This window comes from Mastigoproctus giganteus, chromosome 14 (assembly GCF_048544385.1).
Source record: "Mastigoproctus giganteus isolate SK-2022 chromosome 14, ASM4854438v1, whole genome shotgun sequence".
Lineage (NCBI taxonomy): Eukaryota > Metazoa > Arthropoda > Arachnida > Uropygi > Thelyphonidae > Mastigoproctus > Mastigoproctus giganteus.
This window is the reverse complement of record NC_143588.1, coordinates 10,970,042-10,997,977: the sequence shown is the minus strand read 5'-3', so window position 1 is coordinate 10,997,977 and position 27,936 is coordinate 10,970,042. Positions and strand designations below refer to the sequence as shown.

Sequence of the window (27,936 nt, the reverse complement as noted above, 5' to 3'; positions counted from 1 at the left end):
CATATCTCTGTACTAAAGGTTTAAAATTTCAGCCCTGTGACTTAATTTGTTTTTCTCTTACAGAGCTGAATGTGTGACGAAGTAGCATCATGGACAAAGATGAAGACGGAGCTGTAATCCGGTATCCGTTCTTGAAGGGGAAATCTAAAGAAATCCACGGGAGATCACTGCTGTATATAAGGATGAAGACCCATCCTATGGCATTGTGAAGCACCGGCATAGACAGTTTAGGTGTGGTTGGACATCGGTAGAATCTGAGCCCATTCCAGTTCATCCCCATTAAGCCATTGATGACGGCACGATCAGAAAAGTGGAGTGGTTAATCAGGAAGATTGCTGGTTATCTGTGGGTGAATTGTCCCAGGAGGTGAAGATTAGTGTGGGCTTTGTTGAAACAGTCCTTCATGACCAACTCAATTTACGGAAATTGAGTGCAAGATGAATTCTCCGATTGAGTGGTTTCCAGAAGGCTAATCGACAACAGAAATCCCAAGAGTTATTAGCCCTGTGGCAAAAAAAATGGACTTTTTCTGTCGTCTTATCACTCAGGATGAAAGTTGTATACACCATTTGGACCCTGAAAGTAAAAAGCAGTCCATGGAATGGCGACATCTTGCCCCCAACCAAGAAGGCAAGGGTCCAAGCGTGAGCAGGAAAGGTCTTACTGACAGTGTTTTGAGATGAGAAAGGCGTAATAATGACTGATTAACTGCCAGAAGGTAGAGCAATTACAGGTGCCTATTATGCTAACTTACTCACAAAATTACGGGAGAAAATTAAAACATGTAGGCGTGGCATGCTGTCTAAAGGTGTGAGAATGCTTCAAAACAATGCCCCTGTTCACACTTCTGAAATTGCAACAAGACAACCGGCCACTTGTGGATATGAAATACTGCCCCATCCAGCCTACTCACCTTATCTTGCACCCAAGATCGGACTTCTTCTTGTTTCCTTCCCTCAAATCATTTCTTCGGAGGACCTACTTCCCTGATGATGAGACACTCATTTCTGCAACAGAATCATGGTTCAAAGACCAACCTCACCACAAACAGTATCCGTAGCCTCATCCATTGATGGGAAAAATGTATAAATCTGCATGGTGGCTAGGTAGAGAAGGACTAAAACCTGTGCCAAGAATTAACAGGCTAGAACCTCTGCGGTTAGGTAAGGGCTATTCTTTATTGAACCACCCTCATAGATGCAAAGTACTCATTCAGTTCATTAGCTATCTGAGGAGGATCATCAGAGTGATTGTATTGTCAAGGAAATGCGGAACATAGTGTGTAAAAAGGATAGGTGGAAGAACAGGACCAGAGTATGTCTGCTGGGGGCAAAGGTTCATGTGTAGAGCAGATATCATATTTTAAGGGCACAAAAGGCGATATTTTTGTACACATTGGCACTAATGATATTAAGAGTAGGAAACCGGCAGAATTACTTAACAAGTACAGGTCACTGTTGAAAAAAAGCAGTGAATTAGGGTTGAATTTGAAAGTGCCTGCAATTCTGCCCAGACACGATAGGAGGGAGTATAAGATGAGAGACTTGATCAATTCAGCCCTGGAAATATTGTGCAACGCTCAAGGGGTAGAAATTTTTTCAGCCTGGTCTGTGCTTGCTAACAGGAGAGGCTGCTTCTACAGGGAAGGGATACACTTAAATAGAAAGGGTGCAAGAATATTTGCTGATGTTATCGAGGCAGTGTTAGGGGGGGGGTCGGAAAACTGATAGTTTGGGTGGATACACAGAATAATAGATTAACAGTTGTCGATGGCAGAGGTGAAACTGATTCTTGCACTGCTTCTATTGGAATGAGAAGCAGCCTGGAAAATAAGATATAGGGTATTTCAGAGACTGCTGGGAGTCATTGCGGTACAAGTAAACACATGGGTTGTGTTAGGGTAGCTAAGAATAGCAAAAAGTGCATGAATAGTTACGTATACACCAATGCTAGGAGCTTGGTAAATAAACTTGATGAAGTTGAGGTGTTGGTCAAAACATCAAAGGCAGATATTGTTGGAATATCAGAGATGTGGGGGTCACACAGATATAAGGAATACAGAACTGGAATTTGGGGAATACAATGTGTACAGGAAGGATAGACAGGATAGGAAGGAAGGAGGGGTTATACTATTAGTTAAGAAACACAAAATCCAAGGAAGTTCAGCCAGTCGAAATTGCTGGACAGTGCCGTGTCGAGTCAGTTTGGTGTGACATAAGCATTGGGAGATCAAAATTGCGAGTAGGAGTGTGCTATAGGCCTAATGACTCTGATGAGTATAATAAGGAAATAGAGTGGGCCAGTAAATCAGTGTCTTATAATGGAGGATTTTAATTTCCCAGATATTGACTGGAATTTGTGGGTTGGTCACTCTTGAAAGGCTTTCAATTGTGTTTGGCATAAAGGTCTTCTAAACAAGCTTCCATCTTATGGTTTCCCAAATGTTTTTAGTAATTGGTCATCCAGTTTTCTCTCTGATTGCTCACTGAGGGTGATAGTAGATGGCTCTCTGTCTTCTAACTTCTCCACTAATGCCGGTGTCCCCCAAGGTTCAGTTCTTTCCCCCACTCTTTTCCTCTTGTGTATTAATGACCTTCTTCAATTGACTGCAAATCCTATCCATAGTTTTGCCGATGATAGCACATTGCATTCCACTTTCTATTTTGAGAAACCTTGTCCTGCTCAATCAGCTTCAGCTTCTCGAAAATCTGCTACCAATTCCTTAAATGCCGATCTTCAGGTAATTCTCCAGTGGGGCAAAGACAACTTAGTTGATTTCAACCTTTCTAAAACTCAGTCTTGTCTTATATCTCGCAAAAAGGATTCTTCTGCTCCTATGCTTATCTTTAGTGACACTCTGATTTCTAGGCAAAATGATATATCTCTTTTGGGGATTACCCTGACTTCTAATCTCTCTTGGCACAGGCACATTACAAATATTGCTTCTTCTGCATCTAAAAAACTTGGTTTTTTATTTCGCTCTCAGCGTTACTTTTCTTCCAAACAGCTGCTCACTCTGTTTAAATCACAAATCCGCCCTGCCATGGAATATTGTTCCCACATCTGGGGTGGTTCCCCCAAAACCTCTCTCAGGCTTCTTGATTCCATTCAGAAGAAGGCAGTTAGGTTAATTAATGACTCATCTCTAACAGAGTCTCTGCACTCGCTGTCTCATAGACAGTGAGTGTCTCATGGGCTTCCATACTTCTTCTGAATTAGCGTCTATAATTCCTGCTCTCTCTTTCAAAACAGTCTGAACACATGCCGCCACCAGCCAGCATCCATTTATTGTCCAACTCCAAACTCACAGAACGAACTTTTCATCTTCCTTGTTTATTCATTCAACTGCCGTTTTCTGGAACAACCCTGCTTCATACGTATTTCCTGAAAATTACAGTCTACAGAAGTTTAAGTCCAATGTCAATAAATGTCTTCTTTCGTCCTCTCAACCTGCAACCCAAGCACGGTACTAAGTACTATGGGTTCTAACACCTCTCGTGTTTTTTTTTTTTTTTATGAGAACCCCAAACACGAGAGGTATTAGAACCTATAGTACTTAGTACCATGCTTGGGTTGGAGATTGAGAAGACGAAAGAAGATATTTGTTGACATTGGACTTGAACTTCTGTAGATTGTAATTTTCAGGAAATACGTATGAAGGTTGTTCCAGAAAACCGCAGTTGAATGAATAAATGAGGAAGATGAAAAGTTGGTTCTGTGGGTTTGAAGTTGGACAGTAAATGGATGTTGGCTGGTGGCGGCACGTGTTCGGACTGTTTTGAAAGAGAGAGCGGGAATTATAGAAGCTAATTCAGAAGAACAGTGCCCATGGAAGTATCTGTAGAAGAGGCATGCAGCAGAAACAGTGCGTCTATGAGACAGCGAGTGGAGAGACTCTGTTAGAGATGAATCATTAATTAACCTAACTGCCCTCTTCTGAATGGAATCAAGAAGCCTGAGAGAGGTTTTGGGGGCACCACCCCAGATGTGGGAACAATATTCCATGGCAGGGCAGATTTGCGATTTATACAGAGTGAGCAGCTGTTTGGAAGAAAAGTAACGCCGAGACCGAAAGAGAAAACCAAGTTTTTTAGATGCAGAGGAAGCAATATTTGTAATGTGCTTGTGCCAAGAGAGATTAGAAGTCAGGGTAATCCCCAAAAGAGATATATCCTTTTGCCTAGAAATTGGAGTGTCACTAAAGATAAGCATAGGAGCAGAAGAATCCTTTTTGCGAGATATAAGACAAGACTGAGTTTTAGAAGGGTTGAAATCAGTTGATTTTGTTGATACTTGAGGAAAAAAAAACTCAAAGCAAGAACTGCCTTCAATTAAATAGTTAAAATGGTATATGGATATAAGAAATATGCTATGAACTGACACAATTTGGCCTTAGTAGCCCTGGTGTTATTGAACTCAATAACAACAACCTCCTTTGTATAAATATAGTGCAAATGCATCAGGAATACATAGCTGTATCTGAATAAATCAGATTATTAATAAAACGGCATCGTTTTAAGTTATATCTCATATTGTGAATACCTTCACAACGAGTTGCCATGATATTGCACTACTTCGAATAAGTAACGCTTCACCTAAGGAGAAGACTAATGTTACTTATTCTCAGATGGATACCACCACCCAGACGGCACCGTTTCAGGGCTATTTGGCCCTTCTTCGGTGGGTGGGTAGGTACCCGAGTGATGCAATGATGGCAAAACAGTTATGAAGTATAACTCCACAATATGAGAGATGCCTGATGGTGTATCATGTATTTAGACTCAAGCGTTTAGGGCATAAGCCTCAAGCTATGAAGGAGTCTAGACTATGTATAAATATAGTGCAAATGCATCAGGAATACATAGCTGTATCTGAATAAATCAGATTATTAATAAAACGGCATCGTTTTAAGTTATCTCATATTGTGAATACCTTCACAACGAGTTGCCATGATATTGCACTACTTTGAATAAGTAACGCTTCACCTAAGGAGAAGACTAATGTTACTTATTCTCAGATGGATACCACCACCCAGACGGCACCGTTTCAGGGCTATTTGGCCCTTCTTTGGTGGGTGGGTAGGTACCCGAGTGATGCAATGATGGCAAAACAGTTATGAAGTATAACTGCACAATATGAGAGATGCCTGATGGTGTATCATGAATTTAGACTCAAGCGTTTAGGGCATAAGCCTCAAGCTATGAAGGAGTCTAGACTATGTATAAATATAGTGCAAATGCATCAGGAATACATAGCTGTATCTGAATAAATCAGATTACTAATAAAACGGCATCGTTTTAAGTTATATCTCATATTGTGAATACCTTCACAACGAGTTGCCATGATATTGCACTACTTCGAATAAGTAACGCTTCACCTAAGGAGAAGACTAATGTTACTTATTCTCAGATGGATACCACCACCCAGACGGCACCGTTTCAGGGCTATTTGGCCCTTCTTCGGTGGGTGGGTAGGTACCCGAGTGATGCAATGATGGCAAGGCAGGTCAATGATATATAGGAATTTTGCTAGGAGGGAAAAGGAGGTGATTGTCCCTCTGTATAAGGCAATTGTCAGGCCATGCGTTGAGTATGGCATACAGGTCTGGAGGCCTCATTTTAGGAAGCATGTAGATTTGCTTGAGTGTGTACAGAGAAGGGCAACAAGATTGGTGAGGGGAATGAAGGGATCCTCTTACCAAGAGAGGCTTAAGTTCTGCAAATTGCGTTGGCTGGAGACAATGCACCTGCACGATGATCTGATTGAGGTGTATAAGGCCTTGAATGAGTTGAGCACGGTGAATTCTGATGGGATGCTTCCACTTGTTCAGATTACGAACCTAAGGGGGCATAATTCAAATATATTCACATATAGAAAAGACAGATGTAGAATAGATGTGCGGAAATTTGCCTTTAGCCAGCAAATTGGTAGGTGGTAGATGACTTTCATCAACCAGTGAAATACCATCACTTTTCTTATTGGAGGCTTGAAGTGGTGAAACCCATGTTTAGTCTCTAGAGCAAAGTTTCCGGCACCCCCCTCCCCCCATACTTCTCCTTCAACCCATGCACGGTACTAAGTACTATAGGTTTTGATACCTTTCGTGTTTGGGATTTTCATAAAAAAAAAACCATAACGAAATGTAGACAAATGTATTTGATCAGTGTATTTATTGGTTAGGGTTGCGGACCTGTCAAGTGTGATTGCTGTGGGGTGGGTTGGGGGTGCCTGCAGGGTAAAAGCAGAAACTGCTCTTTTACCTTGCAGGCATTCTCAATTTATTCCGTTGTGATTGCACTTGACGGGTCAGCAACCCTATTCAATACACTGAGCAAATACATTTGTCTATATATATATATATATATATATATATACGTAAACCTTTTTTTAGATTTTTGAAGCGATCCGTAGATCTCAGTAGTTTGGGAACCACTGCTCTAAATGGCTGTCAGATAAACTAATGAGACATGTGGCCAAGAATAAAAACCATGAGGATGCATATATGTTATTGAGCATCACAGGAGCCTATGTAGATACAAACTAGTCTGTAATCAAGTCACAAAGGAGTTTAGGCAAGTGAAGGCAGATTATTAGAAATCTCTGGCTAAGGATGCAAAGGAAAAAAGTAAACACCTCTTTACTTATGTAAAGACAAGGACGCGACTGAATCAGATTAGTCCACTTGATTTCGTTGGTTTGGCTGTCATTGGTCCTGCTCAAGTTGCTGACAAATTGAGTGAGTATTTTACTTTTACATTCACACATGAGCAGTTCTTTAGGGACAAGGATGCCAGAAGTTTATCAAACTCTAACAGGGAACTAAATGATTTTGTAATAACTGAGAAGAAAAGTGGAAGAGATTTGTTCAATTTGCACATAGAAAAGGCACCTAGGATGAATGGGATCTATCTAATTTTATTAAGGGAAGCAGCAAAGGAACTAAGTAAACTCTTAGCCATAATTATGAGAGCATCCTTGGATTCAGAGGAGGTCACCAGACTGGAGATGTGCAAATGTATCCCCAATTCAAGTGGGGGGTGATCAAAGGGTGACTCAAATAATTAAAGACCAATTAGTTTAAGTTCTGTTCCAGGTAGAATAATGGACTGGTTAAAGAAGTTATGCAGGCTCATCTATACAAGACTGCAGTTACAGTTCAGACACAGCACTTCATAGTATCCAATTTGATTGGATACTATGAAGTGGCCCCAAAGGAACTGAATACAAAAAATAAATTTGATGTCATTTACTCGTGTTTCAAGAAAGCCTTTGATACTGTTGCACATAAATAACTGCTGTATAAATTGGAGCAGTGTGGCTTTAAGGAAATTGCTGCTATGGATAAAGGGATAGGTGAGTGGAAAAAGATAGTGGCAGTCAGTGGACATTGTTCTTTGTGGACTTATGTTATTCGTGGAGTCCTCCAGAGTTAATTGTTGGGTCCAATGTTGTTTTATATATTTAGCAACTATATTGATTGAAGTAAAACTGCAGCCATTATTAACCCACTGTGGGATGGAAGCCTTCTCAACAATTCGCATTGTGGAAAATGGACCCTAATCTGTCACGCCGGTCCAATGCGAGTTGTTAGATTAAGCATTTAGCAGTCAAGGTTTTGAACCGCTGTTTACTCAAAGAGTGTGTGCTACTGCACTCCTGCTCCTGATCACCTGGCTTCGGAGGCCTTTCATTGTTTAAAGTTTTATTTTTAAAAAGCCTTTCATTTGAGGTGTACAAAGCCTTGAATGGTTTGAGCATGCTCAATGCTGATGGGATTTTTCCTCTTGCTCAGAATAATCACCTGAGAGGGCATAAGTTCAAATTGAAGAAAGACAGATATAGGATAGATGTGCGGAAATTTGCCTTTAGCCTGCGGGTGGTTGGTAGGTGGAACAGACTTCCATCCCTTGTCGTGGAAGTTGATAGCCTAAATAAGTTTAAGGCTCAGCTGGACAGGTATTTCGAACGAACAGAGGGGTGAAGTGGAAGTGGTTATTTTTTATTTATTTATTTTACTTTATTTATTTATTTATTTATTTTTTTTTTTTTTTTTTGGCTGATGCTGCATAAGCTTGCTTTCTTGCATCAAATGCCTCTACTAATGCTAATGCTAATGCTAAAAAAAGTGGTTAATTGCTGGAACAAACTTCCATTTGTCATTGTGGAAGTTGACAGGTTAAATAAATTTAAGGAGTACTTAAATTAAGGAGTACTTAAATCACACCATTCCCTCCAAAGTACTCCTTTGGAGGGAATGGTGTGGTTTTTTTTTTTTTTTTGGCTGATGCTGCATAAGCTCATATACTTGCTTTCTTGCATCACATTCCTCTATTACTACTACTACACTCTGCTCTCAGTTATTACAAAATCATTTAGCTCACTGCCAAAGTTTAATTTATCTTTGTCATTCCCCTTCCCGAATAACTCCTCATATGTCAATGTAGATACAGAATACTCATTTAGTTTGTTAGCTACCTGAGCAAGATCATCAACATTTGAACTATCGATATCAAGTGGGCCAATCTGATTCATTCCCTTAATTCTAGAGTTTACATAAGTAAAGAACTCTTTGCTGTTTTTCTTTTTATCCTTTGCCAAAGATTTCTCATAATCTGCCTTTGCCTGCCTATCCTCCATTGTGACTTGGTTACAGACCAGCTTATATCTATCATAGGCTTCCGTGTCACCTGTTAATTCATATGTATATCGTGCATGTTTCTTCTCTGCCATATGTTTCATTAGTTTACCTCACATTAATTTAGCCCTAAACCTTGAACAATATTTTTTAGTTGGTATGAAAAGCCTAGTAGCTTCCAAGATTAATTCTTTGAATGCTTCCCATTTTGAATTTGCTGTTGGTAACATCATCAGTTAGTCCCACCATATAGAATTTAAATACTGTCTTAAATCATCATAGTTGCTTTTACAAAAACAAAAACTCTTCCCTTTACCCTTGATGGTAGTTACCTCTTTGAGTAAATCTCACTTCAGCACACTGTGATCACTGCCACCTAGTGGTTCCTTTATCTGCAGATTCTTAATGCATGCAGAATCACTACTGATAATCAGATCAAGAGTATTGCTCTATCTAGTTGCCTCCCAAACATGCTGCTGTAGAAAACAATCATCCAATAAATCCACGAAAGCCTTGCTAGTGTGTGAGTGACAAACTCACAAATTCCAGTCAATATTTGGAAAATTAAAATCTCCCATTATAAGACAATCTGATTTACTGGCTTGCTCTATTTCTCTGTACAGTTGTTTATTATACTTATCGGAGTCATTAGGCTTATAACACACTCATACTTTCAATTTTCCTTTCCCAATGCTTATATGTCACACCAAACTGACTCGACACTTCTCTGTCCACCCATGTCAACTGGCTGTGCTTCCTTGGATTTTATGTTTCTTAACTAATAGTATAATCCCTCCTTTCCTATCCTGTCTATCCTTCATGTACATATTGTACTCCCCAAATTCCATTTCTGCATTCCTTATATCTGTGTAACACCACATTTCTGATACCCAACAATATCTGACTTTGATGTTTTTACTAACACCTCAAATTTATTTACCAAACTCCTAGCATCGGTGTACACGAAGTATACAAGCACCTGTTCCTATTCTTAGCTACCTTAACACAGCCCATATATTAATGTGTTCCGCAATGACTCTCAGCAGTTTCTGGAATCTCCTGCACCTTGTTTTCCAGGATGCTGCTCATTTCAATAGAAGCAGTGCAAGAATCACTTTCACCTCTGCCAGCGGCTACTGTTAATCTATTAGTCTGTGTATTCCCCCCCCCCCAAGCTAGCAGTTTTCCGACCCACCTAACACTGCCTCGATAGCTTCAGCAAATATTCTCGCACCCTTTCTATTTAAGTGTATCCCATCCTTGTAAAAGCACTCTCTCATGTTAACAAGCACAGACCAAGCTGAGAAAAATTCTACCCCCTTGAGCCTTGCACAGTCTCTCCAGGGCTGAATTGATTGACAAGGCTCACCTCATGTACTCCTTTCTAGCATGTCTGGACAGAATTGCAGACACTTTGAAATTCAACCCTAACTCACAGCTTTTTTCAATATTGACCTGTACCTGTAAGTAATTCCGCGGGTCTCCTGCTCTTAATATCATGTGCCAGCGTGTACAACAATATCACCTGTTTTGTCCTTAAAAGATGTCTGCTCTACAACGTCATTAACCTTTGCCTCTGGCAGACATACTCTGGAGCACTGTTTAATGTTCTCCTGCTTCAGGTGACTGTCTTCTTCATCAGCATTAGTTTTTATGGATCAAATCTCTTTATTGATACAGTAGAGCATCGATAATCTGAACTTATCAAAAATACTGTTATTGTGACTAAAATAAAATTTTAATAAGTTTAGAAATAAAAACACTGGCTTTAAAATCTGAGGGACTACCTAATTTTTTTTGAAATCCAGACCTTTTCACACCAAAAAGGTCCAGATATGGGTTCTCCTGAACTTCATCTCTGTGTGAACCACAAATAAACAGTATCTTTGAGGTATGGGTCATTAGCTGTTCTCATAGTTTTTTTCCTTCTTTCTCTTGCACCATCATCTGAATCAAGTTTCGATGTGAACTTTAAAAATTTTTCTTTGTTGTTTTTAATGTCTTTTATGGTTGACTCCGTAGCCGAGTGGTCAGGAGCATGAGTGCAGTAGCACACGCTCTTTGAGTAGACTGGGATTCGAGCCCCTGACTGCTAAATACGGTCGATCTGCCAACCCGCATTGGACTAGCGTGGCAGATTATGGTCCATTTCCCTCATCATGAATTGTTGAGGAGGCTTTCATCCTGCAGTGGGTTGATAATGGCTGCAGTTTACCTTTACCTTTATGGTTGACTTTCCAACCTTGTAAAAGTTTGCTAAGGTCCAGTTTTTTCCCTTTGAAAGTCTGTTTAAAATTTCAATCTTGGATTCAATTGGCAAAAATTTCTGATTCCTTTTAAAAGAGGAAGAAAACTACAGTATGCTGAAATAAAACTCAAAAAATTCTGTTCAGAATCTTTTTACTCAATATCTCACTTATGAGGATCATGTTAGTTGCAATTTCTGCATGCTTCACACGTTTTTTTTTTTTTACTGTTTTTGCTTTAACAACCCCCAAAAAAATGTCAATGAACAGAAATATCAGATTACAAAGTGTGTTGAATAACAGATTACAAAGTGTTATGTTGAGTTATTACTGTATGCATATTAATTAAGCTATGTATGTGAGCATAAATTTATTTTTATTTTACTTACCTGTGCATAATATATTTCTGATTTTCAAATATTATTTAATATTTAATTAAATATTATTTAATTGAAGAAAAGTATAAATTTGTGCTTTATATCTTTCATTTTTCTAGCCTGTGGAAAATATTTCTCTGATTTTTGCTTATTAGAATTGCCATTTAATAGAACCAAAATTTAATTCACCAAGGTGATCACAATAACTGGCACTTACTATAATTATTTTATGGCACCAGTATAAAAAGAAATAAATGCTGGCCCCTTTGGATTTTCAACACTCTACTGTATTTATTTTCCATTTCCAATTATTTGTAGACAAGTGAATTAATATGATGTTTAAAATTGTATAGCTGATTTTAAAGTCAAGGAAGTTATATAATTCATTGTTAAAAAAAAATGTTTTTGTAATTACTTATTAATGTTTCCACAGGATACAAATTGCAGATCAGGAGTATAAAGATGCTTTTCATGATGAACTGCGAGCATTCAAAGAAAGGGTGAAAGAACGTGCAGAGGCACGAATTGAGAAAGTTGTGAAAGAAGTTGAAGAGGTAATAAATATACATATTTGTTATTAGAAACAAACTGTTTTACCTTCTTTTAAAAATTTATGGAACGAAATATTATGGAATTTATGAAACTTGGTGGGTTTCCCCACAAAAAAAATTACCTTCCAAATAATTTCATAAGTTTTAACATTGTGATAGGGAGTAGAGCAAAGTTGTTGTGAGAGAGCTTTTTGGCACAAGAGTCTCCTGGGCCATATTGTGCTTGTTTATGATTAACTTAGGCCTGAATCTTTTATATTATAGTTATCAGAGGCGATTATATATATTTATGCTTATCAAGTATTGAAACAGAGCTTCAAAATCTGCATTATTGCTAAGTATGTGTTGTAAAGTTAAAGGTTCCTGAAAGTTGGACCGAGAACAATAACTGGATTTCCGCATACTTGAATATTGAGGGCATTCTATGAGAATATGTTTCATTGTTAATTGGGATCGACAGAAGGAACATTGAGGAGGGTTCTCTCTCATAAGCAAGAACAAATTGAATTATATAGGAATGACTGATTCGGAGTCTTGCTAAAATGACTTCTTCTCGCCTGCTTCTCATGAAGCTAGAATTCCAGAGTTGATGTTCTTTTTTAATCTGGAATAGTTTATTATTGACTATAGTTTGCCACAGTTGAGCCCATTGATTCCAACATGCTGTTTAATAATGGATCTGTAATCAGTGTATGGCACTTTTTAGCTGTCGGAAAGATCCATTATCAGGATGTCTAGCAGCATGATCCGCACATTCATTACCTGGGATGCCAACATGACCAGGGATCCAACAGAATATGACCATCTGTTTGGATGTTTGATATTGATATAATTGCAACCAGATCTGTTTCAGAATGGGATGGTGGGAAGAAGTGTAGATTGAATGGCAGTGACTGCACTTAAGGAGTCTGTATATATAAGAGCTTGCTTGAATTGCTGCTTGGTTATATTTTCTAGGGCTAGTTTTATTGCATACAATTCTGCAGTATAGATACTGCATTCTGTAGGAAGAGACAACTATTGAGAAGGTAGAGGGGCTCACATCTGGTGAGTATGGACTTTTTTTTTTTTTTTTTTATGTAAACCCCAAACACGAGAGATATTAGAACCTATAGTTAAAGAACGAAAGTTATTAGTTCAATAGTTATTAGAACGAAAGAAGATATTTGTTGACATTGGACTTCTGTAGACTAATTTTCTGGAAATACGTATGAAGGAAGGTTGTTCCAGAAAACGGCAGTTGAATGAATAAACGAGGAAGATGAAAAGTTGGTTCTGTGAGTTTGAAGTTGGACAGTAAACGGATTTTGCCTGGTGGCGGCACGTGTTCGGACTGTTTTGAAAGAGGGAGCGGGAATTATAGAAGCCAATTCAGAAGAACAGTGCCCATGGAAGTATCTGTAGAAGAGGCATGCAGCAGAAACAGTACGTCTATGAGACAGCGAGTGGAGAGACTCTGTTAGAGATGAATCATTAATTAACCTACCTGCCCTCTTCTGAATGGAATCAAGAAGCCTGAGAGAGGTTTTGGGGGCGCCACCCCCAGATGTGGGTACAATATTCCACGGCTGGGTGGATTTGTGATTTATACAGAGTGAGCAGCTGTTTGTAAGAAAAGTAACTCTGAGAGCGAAAGAGAAAACCAAGTTTTTTAGATGCAGAGGAAGCAATATTTGTAATGTGCTTGTGCCAAGAGAGATTAGAAGTCAGGGTAATCCCCAAAAGAGATATATCATTTTGCCTGCAAATCGGAGTGTCACTAAAGATAAGCATAGGAGCAGAAGAATCCTTTTTGCGAGATATAAGACAAGACTGAGTTTTAGAAGGGTTGAAATCAACTAAGTTTTCATTGCCCCACTGAGAATTACCTGAAGATCGGCATTTAAGGAATTGGTAGCAGATTTTTGAGAAGTTGAAGCTGATTGAGCAAGACAAGGTTTCTCAAAATGAAAAGTAGCATGCAATGTGCTATCATCGGCGGCAAAACTATGGATGGGATTTTCAGTCAATGGAAGAAGGTCATTAATATACAAGAGGAAAAGAGTGGGAGAAAGAACTAAACCTTGGGGGACACCGGCATTAGTGGAGAAGTTAGAAGACAGAGAGCCATCTACCATCACCCTCAGTGAGCGATCAGAGAGAAAACTGGATAACCAATTACTTAAAACAGTTGGCAAACCATAAGTTGGAAGCTTGTTTAGAAGACCTTTATGCCAAACACGATCGAAAGCCTTTGAGATGTCAAGAGCAACTACTTGTGTTTCACCGAACCTTTCCATTGAATTAGTCCATAAATGGGTAACATAAGCCAGAATATCACCAGTGGATCAACACTGACGGAATCCATACTGGCGATCGTTGATCAGACGGAAGGTTTTTAGGTAGCTTAAGAGTTGGCGGTTAATTGATTTCTCCATCACTTTAGAAAGAGTAGAAGTAATCGCAATGGGAATTGGAAGGGAGGGATTTGTCACTCTTTTTAAGAACTGGCTGGACATGAGCAAATTTCCAGTTAGAAGGAAAAACACCTTTGGAATAAGAAAGTGAAAAAAGGCAGCAAAGAATAGGAGTAAGTTCAGGAGCACAGGTTTTGAGAACAAGTGGAGAAATACCATCAGGTCCTGGAGCTTTCTTAGCATCAAGATTCCTCAAAATCCTTTTGACGGAATTCCACAGGAGACATTGAATGGAGCGTGTTGGGAATAGTGGGAGGTGTTTTACCAAGATCATTAATACATGATTTGGAAGAAAAATGGGATGCTAGCAGGTCAGCTTTATCCTTGGCCGAAGTGGCAACAGAACCATCTGGTTTGGACAGAGGTGGGAGCAGAGATGGGCAACAGTTGCAGCCAATAGCTAGAATGCTTGGCTACCATTAGGGCAAGAAGCAAGTTTTCTACTCTTAGCCTGTTCAAACTCTAGTTTGGACTGATTAATAACTGCTTTACAATTGTTGTGAGCTCTGGTGTAGGTAGAAAATGAAACTGGAGAATTAGAAACAAGCCAATTACGATATGCAACATTCTTTTCTTGAACAGCCTTAGCACATTTATTGGAAAACCAAGGATTATTTAAAGGACGAGATTATGACTTCGGATATTTTTCAGCAATACGTAAATGATTGGAATAAGGAGCTATTCAAAAAGAAGAAAAATATTTTGTTCTTAGTTGATAACTGTCCTGAACATCCCAGGATTCAAAATTTGTCCAACGTTAAGCTAGTGTTTCTGCCTCCCATCAATGAGAGGTCCATTGGTTGTAAAATTGTGACATCAATTTTACAACCAATGGACATAGGTGTAATCAAGAGTTTGAGAGGATTTTATAGAGATTTCTAATTCTACATCTGATCAGTCAGAGAGAACAGAAACTTAGTCTGTATCGATATTGGATGCTATAAATTTATTGAATGATGTGTGGATCAATGTTACTTTGACAACCATATCGAACTGCTTCAAGAAAACAATGTTGTAGGTTTTAATAAAGATTACATTAATGAATTTGTATGAGTCAATGACAACTTGTTAACTAATGGTCTTCCTACAGAGAGTGACATTGTAGATGCTGCTCAACAATGACGATAACGACAATGGCAAAGACTATGATTGTGATGATGATATGATGACAAATCAAAATCAGTACCGACATCTCAGAAGCTCAAGGTGCAATGGACACAGTCAATTTTTTTGAAGGGACTGAGGCAAGTAATGAGACTTTTAATGCATTGAGTGTTTTAAGTAGAAACAGAAATATTAAAGTGAAATATTTAAAAAAACAAACATCAATTTTAAGATTCATAACTTGGCTCACCCAGCGTCTTGAGCTGGATATCATCATTCTTCTCTTTCTTGGTGATTCTCTCTCTCTCTCTCTCTCTCTCAGGGTAACTCAGATTTTTTTTTTTTTTTTTTTTTTTTAATTTTTTTTTGCCTGGTGCAGCCTCAGGCTTCCTTGTACCATATGGCTAATAATGATAAATTGCTGCAGCACCTACAGCTCAATCTGTTTTTGAGCTATTAGTATAATAATTTAACCCAAGTACAGTACTAAGTACTATAGGTTCTAATACCTCTCATGTTTGGGATTCACATAAATAAATAAATAAGAGTTTCTCTGCATTTTCTAAGGTGTAGCTGCTGTAACTTGTTGTTTGGCAGGGAGTGTTTTCTATATCAGAAAGAAATTATCACAAGAAGGTGTGGATTGAATCCAGGGAAGTTCAGGAGGAGCAACGTCTTCAAGGATACGCTGATAGTTTATATTCCAACTAGGCATCAGTTCTTGCAATCTTAGACCTGCAGGGTGGTTTTCATTAGGTTTATTATGGTATAATATTATATACTGAGGGTCAAGCAAGTATTCCCAGCTGGGATGAGATGGGATATTTTTAATTTTTGTAGCATAGCTACATAGTAACAATTTTCGTCTGATGTGCAGTAGGGGTTCATTTGCCTCAATATACAGGCTGTTGACTGGAGATGTTCTGACGGCTCCTGTGGCTATCCTTAGGGCACTATGTTGAATTGTATTTAGACGTAACAAGGAACTGTTTCTTGCAGAGTCATAAACAGGTGATCCATAATCTAAGCGGGACCAGATTATAGTTTTATAAAGATGTAAGAGGGAGTGTCTATCGGCACCCCAGGAGTTTGCGGAGACAGCTCTTAACATGTTTAGTTTCTTTACAGAATGTTCTAAGGTAGACTGTGTGATTGGAAAAATTAAGTTTATTGTCTAGATATAAACCCAATAAACGACAATTGTTGGTAAGAGGAATCAGGTTGTTTTTTAAATATATTTCAGGATCTGGATGTAATTTGCATATTTTACAGAAATGAATTGCAGTCAATTTATTTTCTGCTAAAGAATATCCAATCCATTGTGCCCATGATTCTATTCTAGCTATGGATAGTTGAAGTTGCCTTTCAATGGCATTCATCATTTGTGACTGACAAGAGGTAAAGAGGTGATCAGCAAACATGTATAATTCACTGTTTTTGGTATGTCTTGTGTCATATTTGTAATTCTTATTGTGAATAATGTTTTGCTTAGGATGGAACTCTGCAGTACACCCTCCTCTTGTTCAAATGATTTAGATAAACTGTTCATATATCTGACCTGAAATGTTCTGTGGTGCAGGAAGTTTTGTTTAAATTGGGGTAATTGCCCCTTCAGACCAAAAGAACGAAGGTCTTGGAGGACATCGTATCTCCAAGTGGTATCAAAGGCTTGCCTCAATGTCAAGATTAACCATAACCAGATGTTATCTCCTTATGAAAGCAAGCATTGCAAATGTTTGCTTCTGCTTTTGGTCATAACGTCTAAGGTTGAGCGATTCTTCTGAAACCCACACTGGTTTCGGTTTAACAGATTGTTCTTTTCCAGAAACCATGTTAGCCACATGTGAACCATTTTTTTCTAAACTTTGCTTAAACAGCTATTCAGTGAAATTGGCCTGTAATTATGCGGGATGGTAGGATCCTTCCCTGGCTTCAGAAATGCTAGTACATTTGAGTGACACCAGGATTGTGGATATGCATTTTCTAAAAATATTTGGTTGAGAAATTCAACAGGGGGTTTATTGCTTTGTGATTTAGTTTTTTAACATTACATAACAGACGTCATCTGGACCAGCTTCAGTACTGGATATTTTATTGAGAGACTCTAAAAGTTCTGTTAATGTGGATGGCTGATTATACAGGTGTGATACCATGGTAGAGAAGTTTATTTTGTTTTTCTACAGATGACTTAATTTTTGAAAGGTTTGGCTGTATGAGGATGCTGCTGATATACTGGCAAATGATTTGGCTAGTGCATTAGCTATTTCTGTTGGTGCAGATTCTGTCCTTTCCAGTTTTAGATTGAGGCCGGGGACTGCACATATTTACCTTAAGTGCTTGGATTTTCTTCTCTATGAGTCTGTTGTCCTTTTTAATGGTGGAAGTAAAACTTATCCAGGCATATTTCTTTGCTTTTCTTCTTATTTGGCGGAACTTGGCCTTTAGTCTTTTAAAGTTAATAAGATTACCAGTTGTATGGAATTTTCGAAATAAATTCCAAGCTTTATTTTTTTCCCCGTTTAGCTGGTGTGCAATCCTGATTCCACCAGTAACTGCTGTGTTTGCAATACCCAATCACAGATTTACGTATTGCAGAAGTAGCAGCTTTTAATATCTAGTTGGTTATATGATTGGTGACATTATCTATGAGCTGAGAATGGATTACATCATCAAACTGAATTAGAGAGGCGTATTCATACCAGCATTTCCTATGGAATTTTCAGTTGAAGCACTGCAGTGGGGACAAGTTTACTCGTGTTTGAATCTTACAAAGAATCAGAAGATGATCACTGTTTAGTGGATTATCAAGAACTGACCACTCCATATTGGCATAATATGGAGGGAGAACAGATTGAGAAATCTATTGCAGTCATGGATCCTGTAGAAAAATGAATATAAGTAGGCTCGCCAGTGTTTAACAGGGTAAGATGATGAGTATCAAGCAGGGATTCTATTAGCTTGCCTCCTTTGTCTATCGGAGATCCCCATAGCAGATGATGAGCATTGAAGTCCCCGAATAAGCAGAAGGGAGATGATAGCTGATCTATTAGAATTTTGGAGGGAGATATACAGGGTGTCACATAGGAACCCATAACCGGAAACGTCACAGGAAAGTAATAGCAGAGGCACAAGAAGCAGAAATGACACAACTATGATTTTTAGCGTTTCTCACCAACCATTGAAGTAAAAACGAAAACCTAAATCTTAAAAAGCTTTATATTTAAATTTACAATAAATTTACAGTAGATCAAACACAATAAATGTGATTATACAAATAAAATGTTACTGATAATAAATTACTGAAATTAAGATAGAATAAAACAAATGTAGTTTACAGTGAATGTACAAATAAAATGCAATAAAATATACTAGATTAAAAGCCCTAAAATAACTGAAGCTTTCAAAGGCTTCTGCCTTCTTTCTCAACAGTTGAGAAAGAAACGGTACATATCTGTCTGGGAAGCATTCTCCCTAAATTCGTTGAGCGGCTCGTCCATTGCTCTCTGCTAATCCATACACTAGGTGCATGCTTGCCAGCTCACAGTTCTTATATCGATGCATGCTCTGCGTGCGGCGACTACCACACTGTCTACCGACTTACGGTGACGTTTCCGGTAATGGGTTCCTATGCAATTCACATTCCTTTAGATGTTACCTACCTCCTCTAAACGTTGTACCAATATTTTTGAGACGCTATTGTGTGAGTGATACCAATTACAATGTGAACTGCCACTACTTCAAAAGGAGTCTGAAGAGAAACGTGTTTGGATGGAATATTGTTTCTGACAATAATCGCCACCCGTTCATGGAACCCCTCGACGAGGGGACCTCCCAGTGATGCTGCTGGTTTTCCAGATTAGCATCACTAGGATCTAACGAGTTCCTGGTCCTGAAAAATAAAATCGAAAAACAGGCACTTCATTTTAAGTCTAAGAGCCTTTATCCCTACAACGAGGCATTTACTATACAGGAACTGAAAAGAGCCCTCACTCTTTCCAAAGCAAGTGCTGTTGGACCAGATGGCATCCATTATGAAATGATTAAGCATCTTTCACCAAAATCTATGGATTGTCTGCCCCTTCTGTATAACAGAATCTTTATTGAAGGGCAGTTTCTGGATTCCTGGCCAAGGCAATTGTTCTTGCCTTTGCTAAGCCAGGAAAGGATCCAAAAGTCACTACCAATTATCGTCCTATTGCTCTGACTAGCTGTCTGTGCAAAATCCTGGAGAGAATGGTTAATTCTCGTTTAATATGGTACTTAGATTCAAATGACCTTCTCTCCAACATCCAGTGCGGCTTCCGAAAAAAAAGATCAACTCTTGATCATTTAATTAGACTGGAAACATCCATCCGGGATGCTTTCCTAAAACGCGAACACTTGGTGTCAGTGTTCTTTGACATGGAGAAATCATATGACACAACTTGGAGATTTGGCATCTTAAAAGATCTGCATAGTCTTGGTCTTAGAGGGCAGCTCCCCATTTTTATTAAAAACTTTTTAGCCAATTGATCTTTCCGAGTTCGTGTGGGATCCTCACTCTCTCGTTCCTTTAGCCAAGAGGAGGGAGTACCACAAGGATCAGTATTAAGTGTCACGCTTTTTGCCATCAAAGTAAATTCCATCACAGAACAACTTCCTCCAACTGTAAACAGTGCCCTTTATGTTGATGACTTTAGCATATTTTGTCAGTCATGCAACATGAGGGTTATTGAAAGACAACTGCAGAAAGCCATTGATCGCCTCAACTCCTGGGCACTTGCTAATGGCTTCAGGTTCTCGCCGGAGAAGACCTTTTGTGTACACTTTTGTCGTAAGCGTAATCTTCATCCTGAACCTGAATTAAGGCTCGGACAAAATGCTATTCCAGTAGAATGTGGACACAAAATTCTTGGGACTCGTATTCGATAAAAAGCTGACCTTTCTGGATCACATCCGTCAACTCCGCACAAAGTGCACAAGAGGGCTGAATATTCTGTGCTCTCTTTCCTCAACATCTTGGGGTGCGGATTGATGCACCCTACTACGCATCTACCGTGCACTTGTACGATCCAAACTAGATTACGGGTCCCTGGTATACAATTTGGCCAGAGACAGTGTACTTCGATGGCTGGATCCTGTCCATCATCGGGCTCTCCGTATCGCTACTGGAGCATTTCGAACATCTCCTGTCCAGAGCTTATACGTCGAAGCAAACGAACCACCGTTATCACTTCGACGTAAGCAGTTGTCTCTAAGTACGCCTTAAAACTGAAATCCCTGCCAAATCATCCTACACGGCCATTCGTTTTTGAGCCAAGATGAGAAAATTTGTACAACACCCGTAAGACTACCAATCGTCCTTTTGGAATTCGTCTCCGAGAGCTACTCAAAGAACTTAATATCAATGTAGACAAGGTTGCCGAAACACCAAAGCAACCCCTTCCACCCTGGCTTGCTCATGTCCCGGCATGTGACTTGTCCCTTAGAAATTGGGGAAAGTCGGACACTCCATCATCTGTCTTCCTGCAGCTTTATTCAGCACACAGAGCTGAACATTCTGACTTCGCGCCAGTTTACACAGACGGTTCGAAGTCGGAATCATATGTGGGATCTGCTGCTGTCTTTACAGACAGCACTACATCGGAGCAGATTCCCTCTGAATGCAGCATATTTACTGCAGAGCTGCACGCTATAGAGTTAGCCTTGGATCACATTAGTAAATGCCAATACCAACGGTTCATTTTATATTCTGACTCTCTCAGCGTTTTACAGGCTTTAATAACTGTGAGATATAATTCTCATCCAGTTCTGACTAGCATTCAGCAGAAGATTCACTTCCTCTGTGAACGTGAATATGATATCCGCTTCTGCTGGATTCCTAGCCACGTTGGGATTTGGCTGACACCGCAGCCAAATCAGCAATTCCCAATAATAATTGCTGCCTGTTAGTCCCCTATACAGACTACAGGCAAATAATACACCAAAAGATACACTCCAAATGGCAGGATTCGTGGAATAGACAGACTGCAAATAAATTATATCGTATAAAGCCTGTAATTGAACCGTGGCAGTCTAGTCTGCGCAGGAATCGTAAGGAGGAAGTTGTTCTTGCCCGGACCCGCATAGGACATAGTCATTTGACTCATTCGTTTTTGCTGAGGGCTGATGACCCTCCTATGTGTGAGTCCTGTGGCACAATTTTATCCACGAGACACATTTTAATTGATTGTCCAGATTTTAGTAATATCCGTTTTACCGCTTTTAATCATCTGACTGAGCCGTATACACTCAGTCAGATTTTATCCAACAATGACAATGTGTCTGCTGTTTTTAGCTTTTTAAAATCAATAAATAGTTTTGCTCATGTATAAAATTTACATTTTTCTTTTATACCTTTTATACATTTTTTTTATACCTTTTGACATAGTGACCTAACTAATTAGGTCACTGAAAGTTTAAATTTTTGTTATAAATGACCTGGTCTTGGCGCATTATAAGCCTTAGTAGCTAATGCACCAATAAAATCAAAACAAACAAACAAACCTTCATGGAATATCAGTACTCCTATCTTGTCTAAAGTTAGCATAGTTTTTAATGGTAGGACACACTCAGGAATTGGAAAGAGTTTCCTGTAAGGCTGTGGCAGCTGGTTCATACCAATTGATAAGATCTTGAAAATCATCTTTTGTATTCCTGAAGCCTCTACAATTCCATTGAAGGATTTTTTTCATTATGCGGTTTTACGGGTTGTTTTTGCTTCTGACTGCTTTTTAGTTATAGTTTGCTCGTATCGATCTATTTTTGTTTTGCCTTTCTTAGGAAAGATGGGGTGGGTCACGCCCATCTCTTCAGTTGCATGTAGTTCTAAAATGCCATAATCTGAATCATGATGTTTGTCGATCTCCATTTGAGTGGAGAGTGGCGATTGCTGTTTCATGGTTTCTGTCACTTTTGGTTTTATTGTTGAGGAAATGTCAGTTGGTATGGTAAATTGGGGTATTACTATCTTGTTTATTTGTTTGTTCTGTAGAATGCTGTTTTGAAATTGAGAGCAACAAAAGTGCCCAATTCGCAATTGACAAAATAGAGAAAAGGAAAAAAAAAACCCCGGGGCGCTGCAGCAAAAAAAAAAAAAAAAGTAAATGATAAAAAAATAATAAAATAAATAATAAAAATAAAAAAATAAATAATAATAAAAAATAAATAAATAAAATGAAATTAAATCAAATTAAATTTTTAAAAAAATTACCTGAACAAGAGAGAAAATATTGGCATAGGTACACTAGAGAGAGAGAAAAACGGAAAAAAAAAAAAAAAAAAATATATATATATATATATAAAATGAAATAACATAGCTACACTTGAGGGGAAAAAATAATTGAAATAAAGGAAGCAGCAGAGCAGAGGGGAAAAAAAAAAAAAAAAAACCCTTTATCTAATCCACTTCAGGCCAAATTCCAGGGGTGTTGACCACTCTATATCGGAGGAACTGATACTTCAGTTTGGATCCCTACAGACTGGAAATGTTGAACTGCTGTGGCATACGTGCACTTTGTCGCTGTTTTGATTATCTGTCTTCTCACCTCATGGTATGTCACTTTGTTTTCTACTTTATATTTTTGAATTTTTTTCCCTTGCTTCCATAGTTCACATGTTTTTGAGAAAGCTGGATGGTTACCCTTACAGTTTGGGCAATGCAGAGTGGTAATGGAGCATTCAGATTGATTATGTTCCTTTAAACCACAGTTGGGACATATTGCCTCACCTCGACATGTTTGTGAGTGTCCATATTTTTGACATTTGTAGCACCTGATGGGATTCAGAATGTACGGTCGGACACGGCAATGTAGGTAGCCTGCTTTTACAGATGTTGGTAAATTAGGAGTGCTAAAAGTAAGAATTATACTCCTGGTTGGAACCAGATTACCATCTTTTCAGGCCTTGATTCTCCTTGCTTGGATGATCTTTTAATCGTGTAATTCTTGGACAGTTTTCTTCTCTGATACAAGTTAATAAGTCCCATTCTGTTATTACTCCCTTTGAGGAGTTTAAGATGGCATGGGGAGTAACCTTTATTGGGTGTCCTCCAAAGGTTGCGAGCTTTAATAGCTTCACAGAATGTTCAGTAGTCTCTACCAGAAGATCACCTGACTGGAGTTATCTTACTGATTTGGGTGAACCAGCAGCAGACTCAATGCATTTCTGCACTAGGAAGAGGGATAATTTGCTCAGAGGCTGATCTGATAGTGAATATAAGATGAGGAAAGTTTAAAACAACCCCCCCCCCCCTCAAGAGTTGAGGGGTTGTTTTAAACTTCTTCAGTTGAGCATAGTCATCGGTGTCATTTTTCAATAGTTTTGAGCTCAATGGCTCTAAAGTTGGAAACATTTTGTTATCCATCTTTGCTTCTTTAAGCCCTGGGAGAGTGAATTTCTTCTCCCAGGTTATGGGGAGACAGGAGCAGTGCTACTTGAGTGACCAAGCGGTGCAAAAGTTAGTATATTAGTTAAATGAAAAAAAAAAAAAAAAGGTGGTTTTCCTTTCTGAAACTTAGTTACAGTTCGTAAGACTAAGTTTACTATTACTTAATGAAAACATAAGAAAACGTTTACAAATGAACAAAACTAGCTTCGAGAAAAACGCTCTAGAAATCATTGAGAATTGCTTGATCACTATAATGCTTGGCACTTGGGGCCATAGAGCAAAGTAATAATGTAGTAATTCAGATAGCATCATTAAACTTCATAAAGAAAATTAGTTAAGAGCATGGTTATTAGTAAGTATCTGGATGTTTAAATTTGAGCAGGTGTGCTGCATGCATAATTGTTCTTGTCTGGAACTGTAGAAATGCTTGTGCAATAATAACTGGTGTGGATACAGTCAAAAGTTCCTGTATTTGCATATAAATGTGACTAAACCTGGACATAGCTATTCTCCTTTCAGTACTGCACTTCTGCAATTTCTGGTAGTTTTCAAACTCCTGGCTGGCTGGATAGCATGAAGAGTATCTTGAGTTGCATCAGTAACCTCTTGTTCACTGTCAGAATATTTATAAACTTAAATGTTTAAATTTTTTGGGGCTTAGAGGAGAACAGGTTTTCTGTGTGTTATCAGACACTCAGTCTAAAACACTGATGGATCCAATATCTTTCTATTACAGAAGTTTTAAGAGAGGTCCAGTTGGCCTGCCTCTCTAAAATCCACTCATGCACACCTTCTCGATGGTAAGGTGGAGTTGGCTTTCTGGTCCATAAAGATATAAAAAACATTTTGGAATTCAAAAGTACATCACCAAAGGTGTCAAGACTAATACTCAGGATTTCTAAGAGGTACAAGCTAAAGGTTATAAAGATTTATGCACCAACATCCAGCCATGATGTGATGATGAAGAGGTTGAAAAATGTACACCGAAATTGAGAGTTTTCTAGATGAGCAGAAAACCCACTACACTATCATTATGGGGGACTTCAATGCTAAGGTTGAAAAAAGACAAAACAGCATAGAAAGGGGAACTACAGAAAATTTTAGAATTGGTGAAAGAAATGAAAGAGGTGAAAGACTTGTGGAATTTGCAGAATCTCAAGGATTGTCAGTAATCAACACTTTTTTTCTAGAAAAGGGTGAACAGAACGTGGACATGGAAGAGTCCAAATGGATTAACAACTAATGAAAGACTTCATCCTCACTAACAGAAGCTATATCGTGAATGATGTTACCGTCCTGAATAAGGTAAATATTGGAAGTGACCACAGAATGGTAAGATGCACACTTGATATAGATGTAGGAAAAGAAAGGAAAAAAACTGGCTTGAGTAAATAATACAGAGGTCTTTGAGATAAAGAAGAGGTGAAAAAGCAGTATGTAATGGAACTTAAAAACAAGTTTGAGCTTCTGCAGACGGCTCAGGACAAATATATCGACGAGGAATATTACAACTTTTTGAAAGCGATAAAGCCCAAGAAACCTATAGGGAAAAAGAAATCCAAAGAAGAAAAAATTAGTCAAGAAACACTTGTTATGATGAACTGAAGGTGACAAATGAAGAGCAAGATAAATGCTGACAATGAGAAAATTAAGTATACTGAGTTATGCAAAGCTATTAGAAAGAGGCTCAGAGAGGACATAAGAAGATTTAAAGCAAGAAAAGTAGAACAAGCAGTTCTACTGCTTGTAGAAAAAAGTAGAAAAGTAGAAAAAGTAGAACAAAGTTAAATCAGCAGCCGTGAGCAGTAATACAGAAAGACAAAGTTTACTGAAACTGAAGAATAGCGATGGTGTACTTATAAATAGCAGAGAAGGCATAATTCAAATAGAAGAAGACTACTATAAAGAATTATACAAGGAGCGAGGGAATGATGCTAGGAGTGGGGAAGATGGATTGCAAATTAGTAACACATACGACATACCCAATATTCTTCCTGCTGAGGTAGAACATGCGTTGAAGAAAATGAAGAATCAGAAAGCCCCAGGGGAAGATGAAGTTACTGTAGAGTTATTAAAATTGGGAGGAAGAAACTGGCAAGACTCTTCACAAAATGCATTAGAAAAGGTGTGATGCCTAAGGATTGGAATAATGCAATCATAGTTTTGCTGCATAAGAAAGGAGATAAATTGGAAATTATAGACCAATTAGCTTGTTATCCCACATCTACAAGTTGTTCAAGGGTCATTACTAACAGATTAGAAAGAATACTTGATGAGAATCAACCAAAAGCTGTTTACTGCTGCCTTTGAGGAAGCTTTCAGAAGTTTAGACTGGTTGCAGAAAGGAGTCAATGTGAATGGAGAGTACCTAAACCATTTATGGTTTGCAGATGACATTGTGGTCATAAGCCATGATCATAAAGAATTAGAGGAAAATCTTAATCAGTTATTCACAGTAGTAAGGATTTTGGACTAAAGATGAATATGGCTAGAACAAAAGTAATGATGAACAAGTGTGCCACAGAAAGGGACATAATGATTGACGGAGCAGTAATTGAAAAGGTGGAGTCATATACTTATCTGGGACAAGTTATTAGCTTTAATAATGATAAATGGCTGGAAGTCAAGAGAAGAATAAATTTTGGATGGATAGCATTCAGGAAATATAGTCACATACTGAGGAGCAATATCCCAATTTGTCTGAAACGTAAAATAATGAACCAATCTATACTCCCCACCATGACTTATAGAAGTGTGAAACTTGGGCACTTACCAAAAGAATGGAAGGGAAGCTGAGAACTACACAGCGAAGAATGGAACAAATTATATTGAGAATCAGACTGTTAGATAAGAAGAAAAACACATGGATTAGGCAGCAAACTCATGTAAAAGACATTCTTATCAAAACCAAAGAACTAAAATGGTTGTGGGCAGGACACACAGCTCGAAGACATGACAGATGGTCTAAGAAAATAACAGAATGGTGCCCAAGAGGAGCTAGAAGAAAACCTGGAAGACAACGACGGAGATCGATAGATGAAATTCATGAGTTTGTGGGTAGTAGATGGATGGCCATTGTACAAAACAGAAGAAACTGGGAAGTTGCTAGAGAGCCTTCATCCTGCAGTGGATCAAAAATGGCTGATGATGATGTTTAAATTTTTGGAAAGGAAAACCCCCCTCGACGTGGGCACCTGTACGTGGTGAGGGGACCTCCCAGTGACGCTGCTGGACTTCCAGACTAGCATCACTGGGATCCCTCGCCCACAGCCCAGGCTTACATCAATGGAATCCGTCATGTTTGCCGTGCGCTGCGACCCGTGGAAATTCGGAAAGGGGGATCCTGGTGCTTGAGGGGCCCAGCTTCAATACACCACTTTGGCCCCTGCTTCGACAAGACGGGTGATCCTGGAAGGCCCGGCTAGGATCAATCAGCTAGTAGGCTCGCCTGCAAGGGTCAACCGTGTCAATGCCACGCCCCTACCCTCATGGTTCGAGGGACAGGATTCAGGCTGGCGGCGGTGTGGGTATAGTGTCTGGGTAGCCCAGGTGTTCCACTTCCGAGCGCATTTATTGCATGCCGGGTAGTGGGCGTCCCTTTGGGCTCCGTGGTGGGTGGGGAAGCCCGGGCACTGAACAATATTAAAAACTCAATGAATCCTGATAAACTTATTTCTTCAATGTCCCCAACCCGGTCCCTATCTGAAAGCATAGAGAAAGATCCAGATAGCATTATTGCTAAAAAGAGGCAGCAAACTGAAGTACCATCTGGGCCTGTTCCAAGGTTCCTAATTATACACTCCACCGGTGAAAAACCGATTGGTAAAATGTCGCCCTTTTTTATTCAAAAAGGGTTAGACGGGTTAGCAGGTTCACCCAAATCAGTTAAGAGGCTTTGTTCTGGAGACCTTTTAATTGAAACTAAAAATGACAGGCAATCTGAACATCTACTCCGAGTAACATCAATCGGAGGAATACCCATAACAGTGACACCACACAGAACACTCAATTCATCGAGAGGTGTCATTTCGGAGTGGGACCTTCTCGACGTAACCGAGGAGGAAATGTGCTCCGAATTAAAACCACAGGGAGTCATTGCCGTCAAGAGAATCACTGCGTGAAGGGATGGAAAAATTGTTAAAACCAGGAGCATTATCCTG

General features: G+C 38.9%; 1 protein-coding gene across 1 annotated transcript in view; it reads left to right on the top strand.

Moving 5' to 3' along the window:
* The window catches only part of Cdc37 (cell division cycle protein 37), a 301,191-nt gene that overhangs the window by 217,308 nt on the left and 55,947 nt on the right, over window positions 1–27,936 (top strand). Inside the window, exon 8 of the mRNA XM_090389100.1 lies at window positions 11,692–11,812. Within this exon, the coding sequence (XP_090245226.1) occupies window positions 11,692–11,812 (121 nt within the window). The remainder of the gene's footprint in view (window positions 1–11,691; window positions 11,813–27,936) is intronic.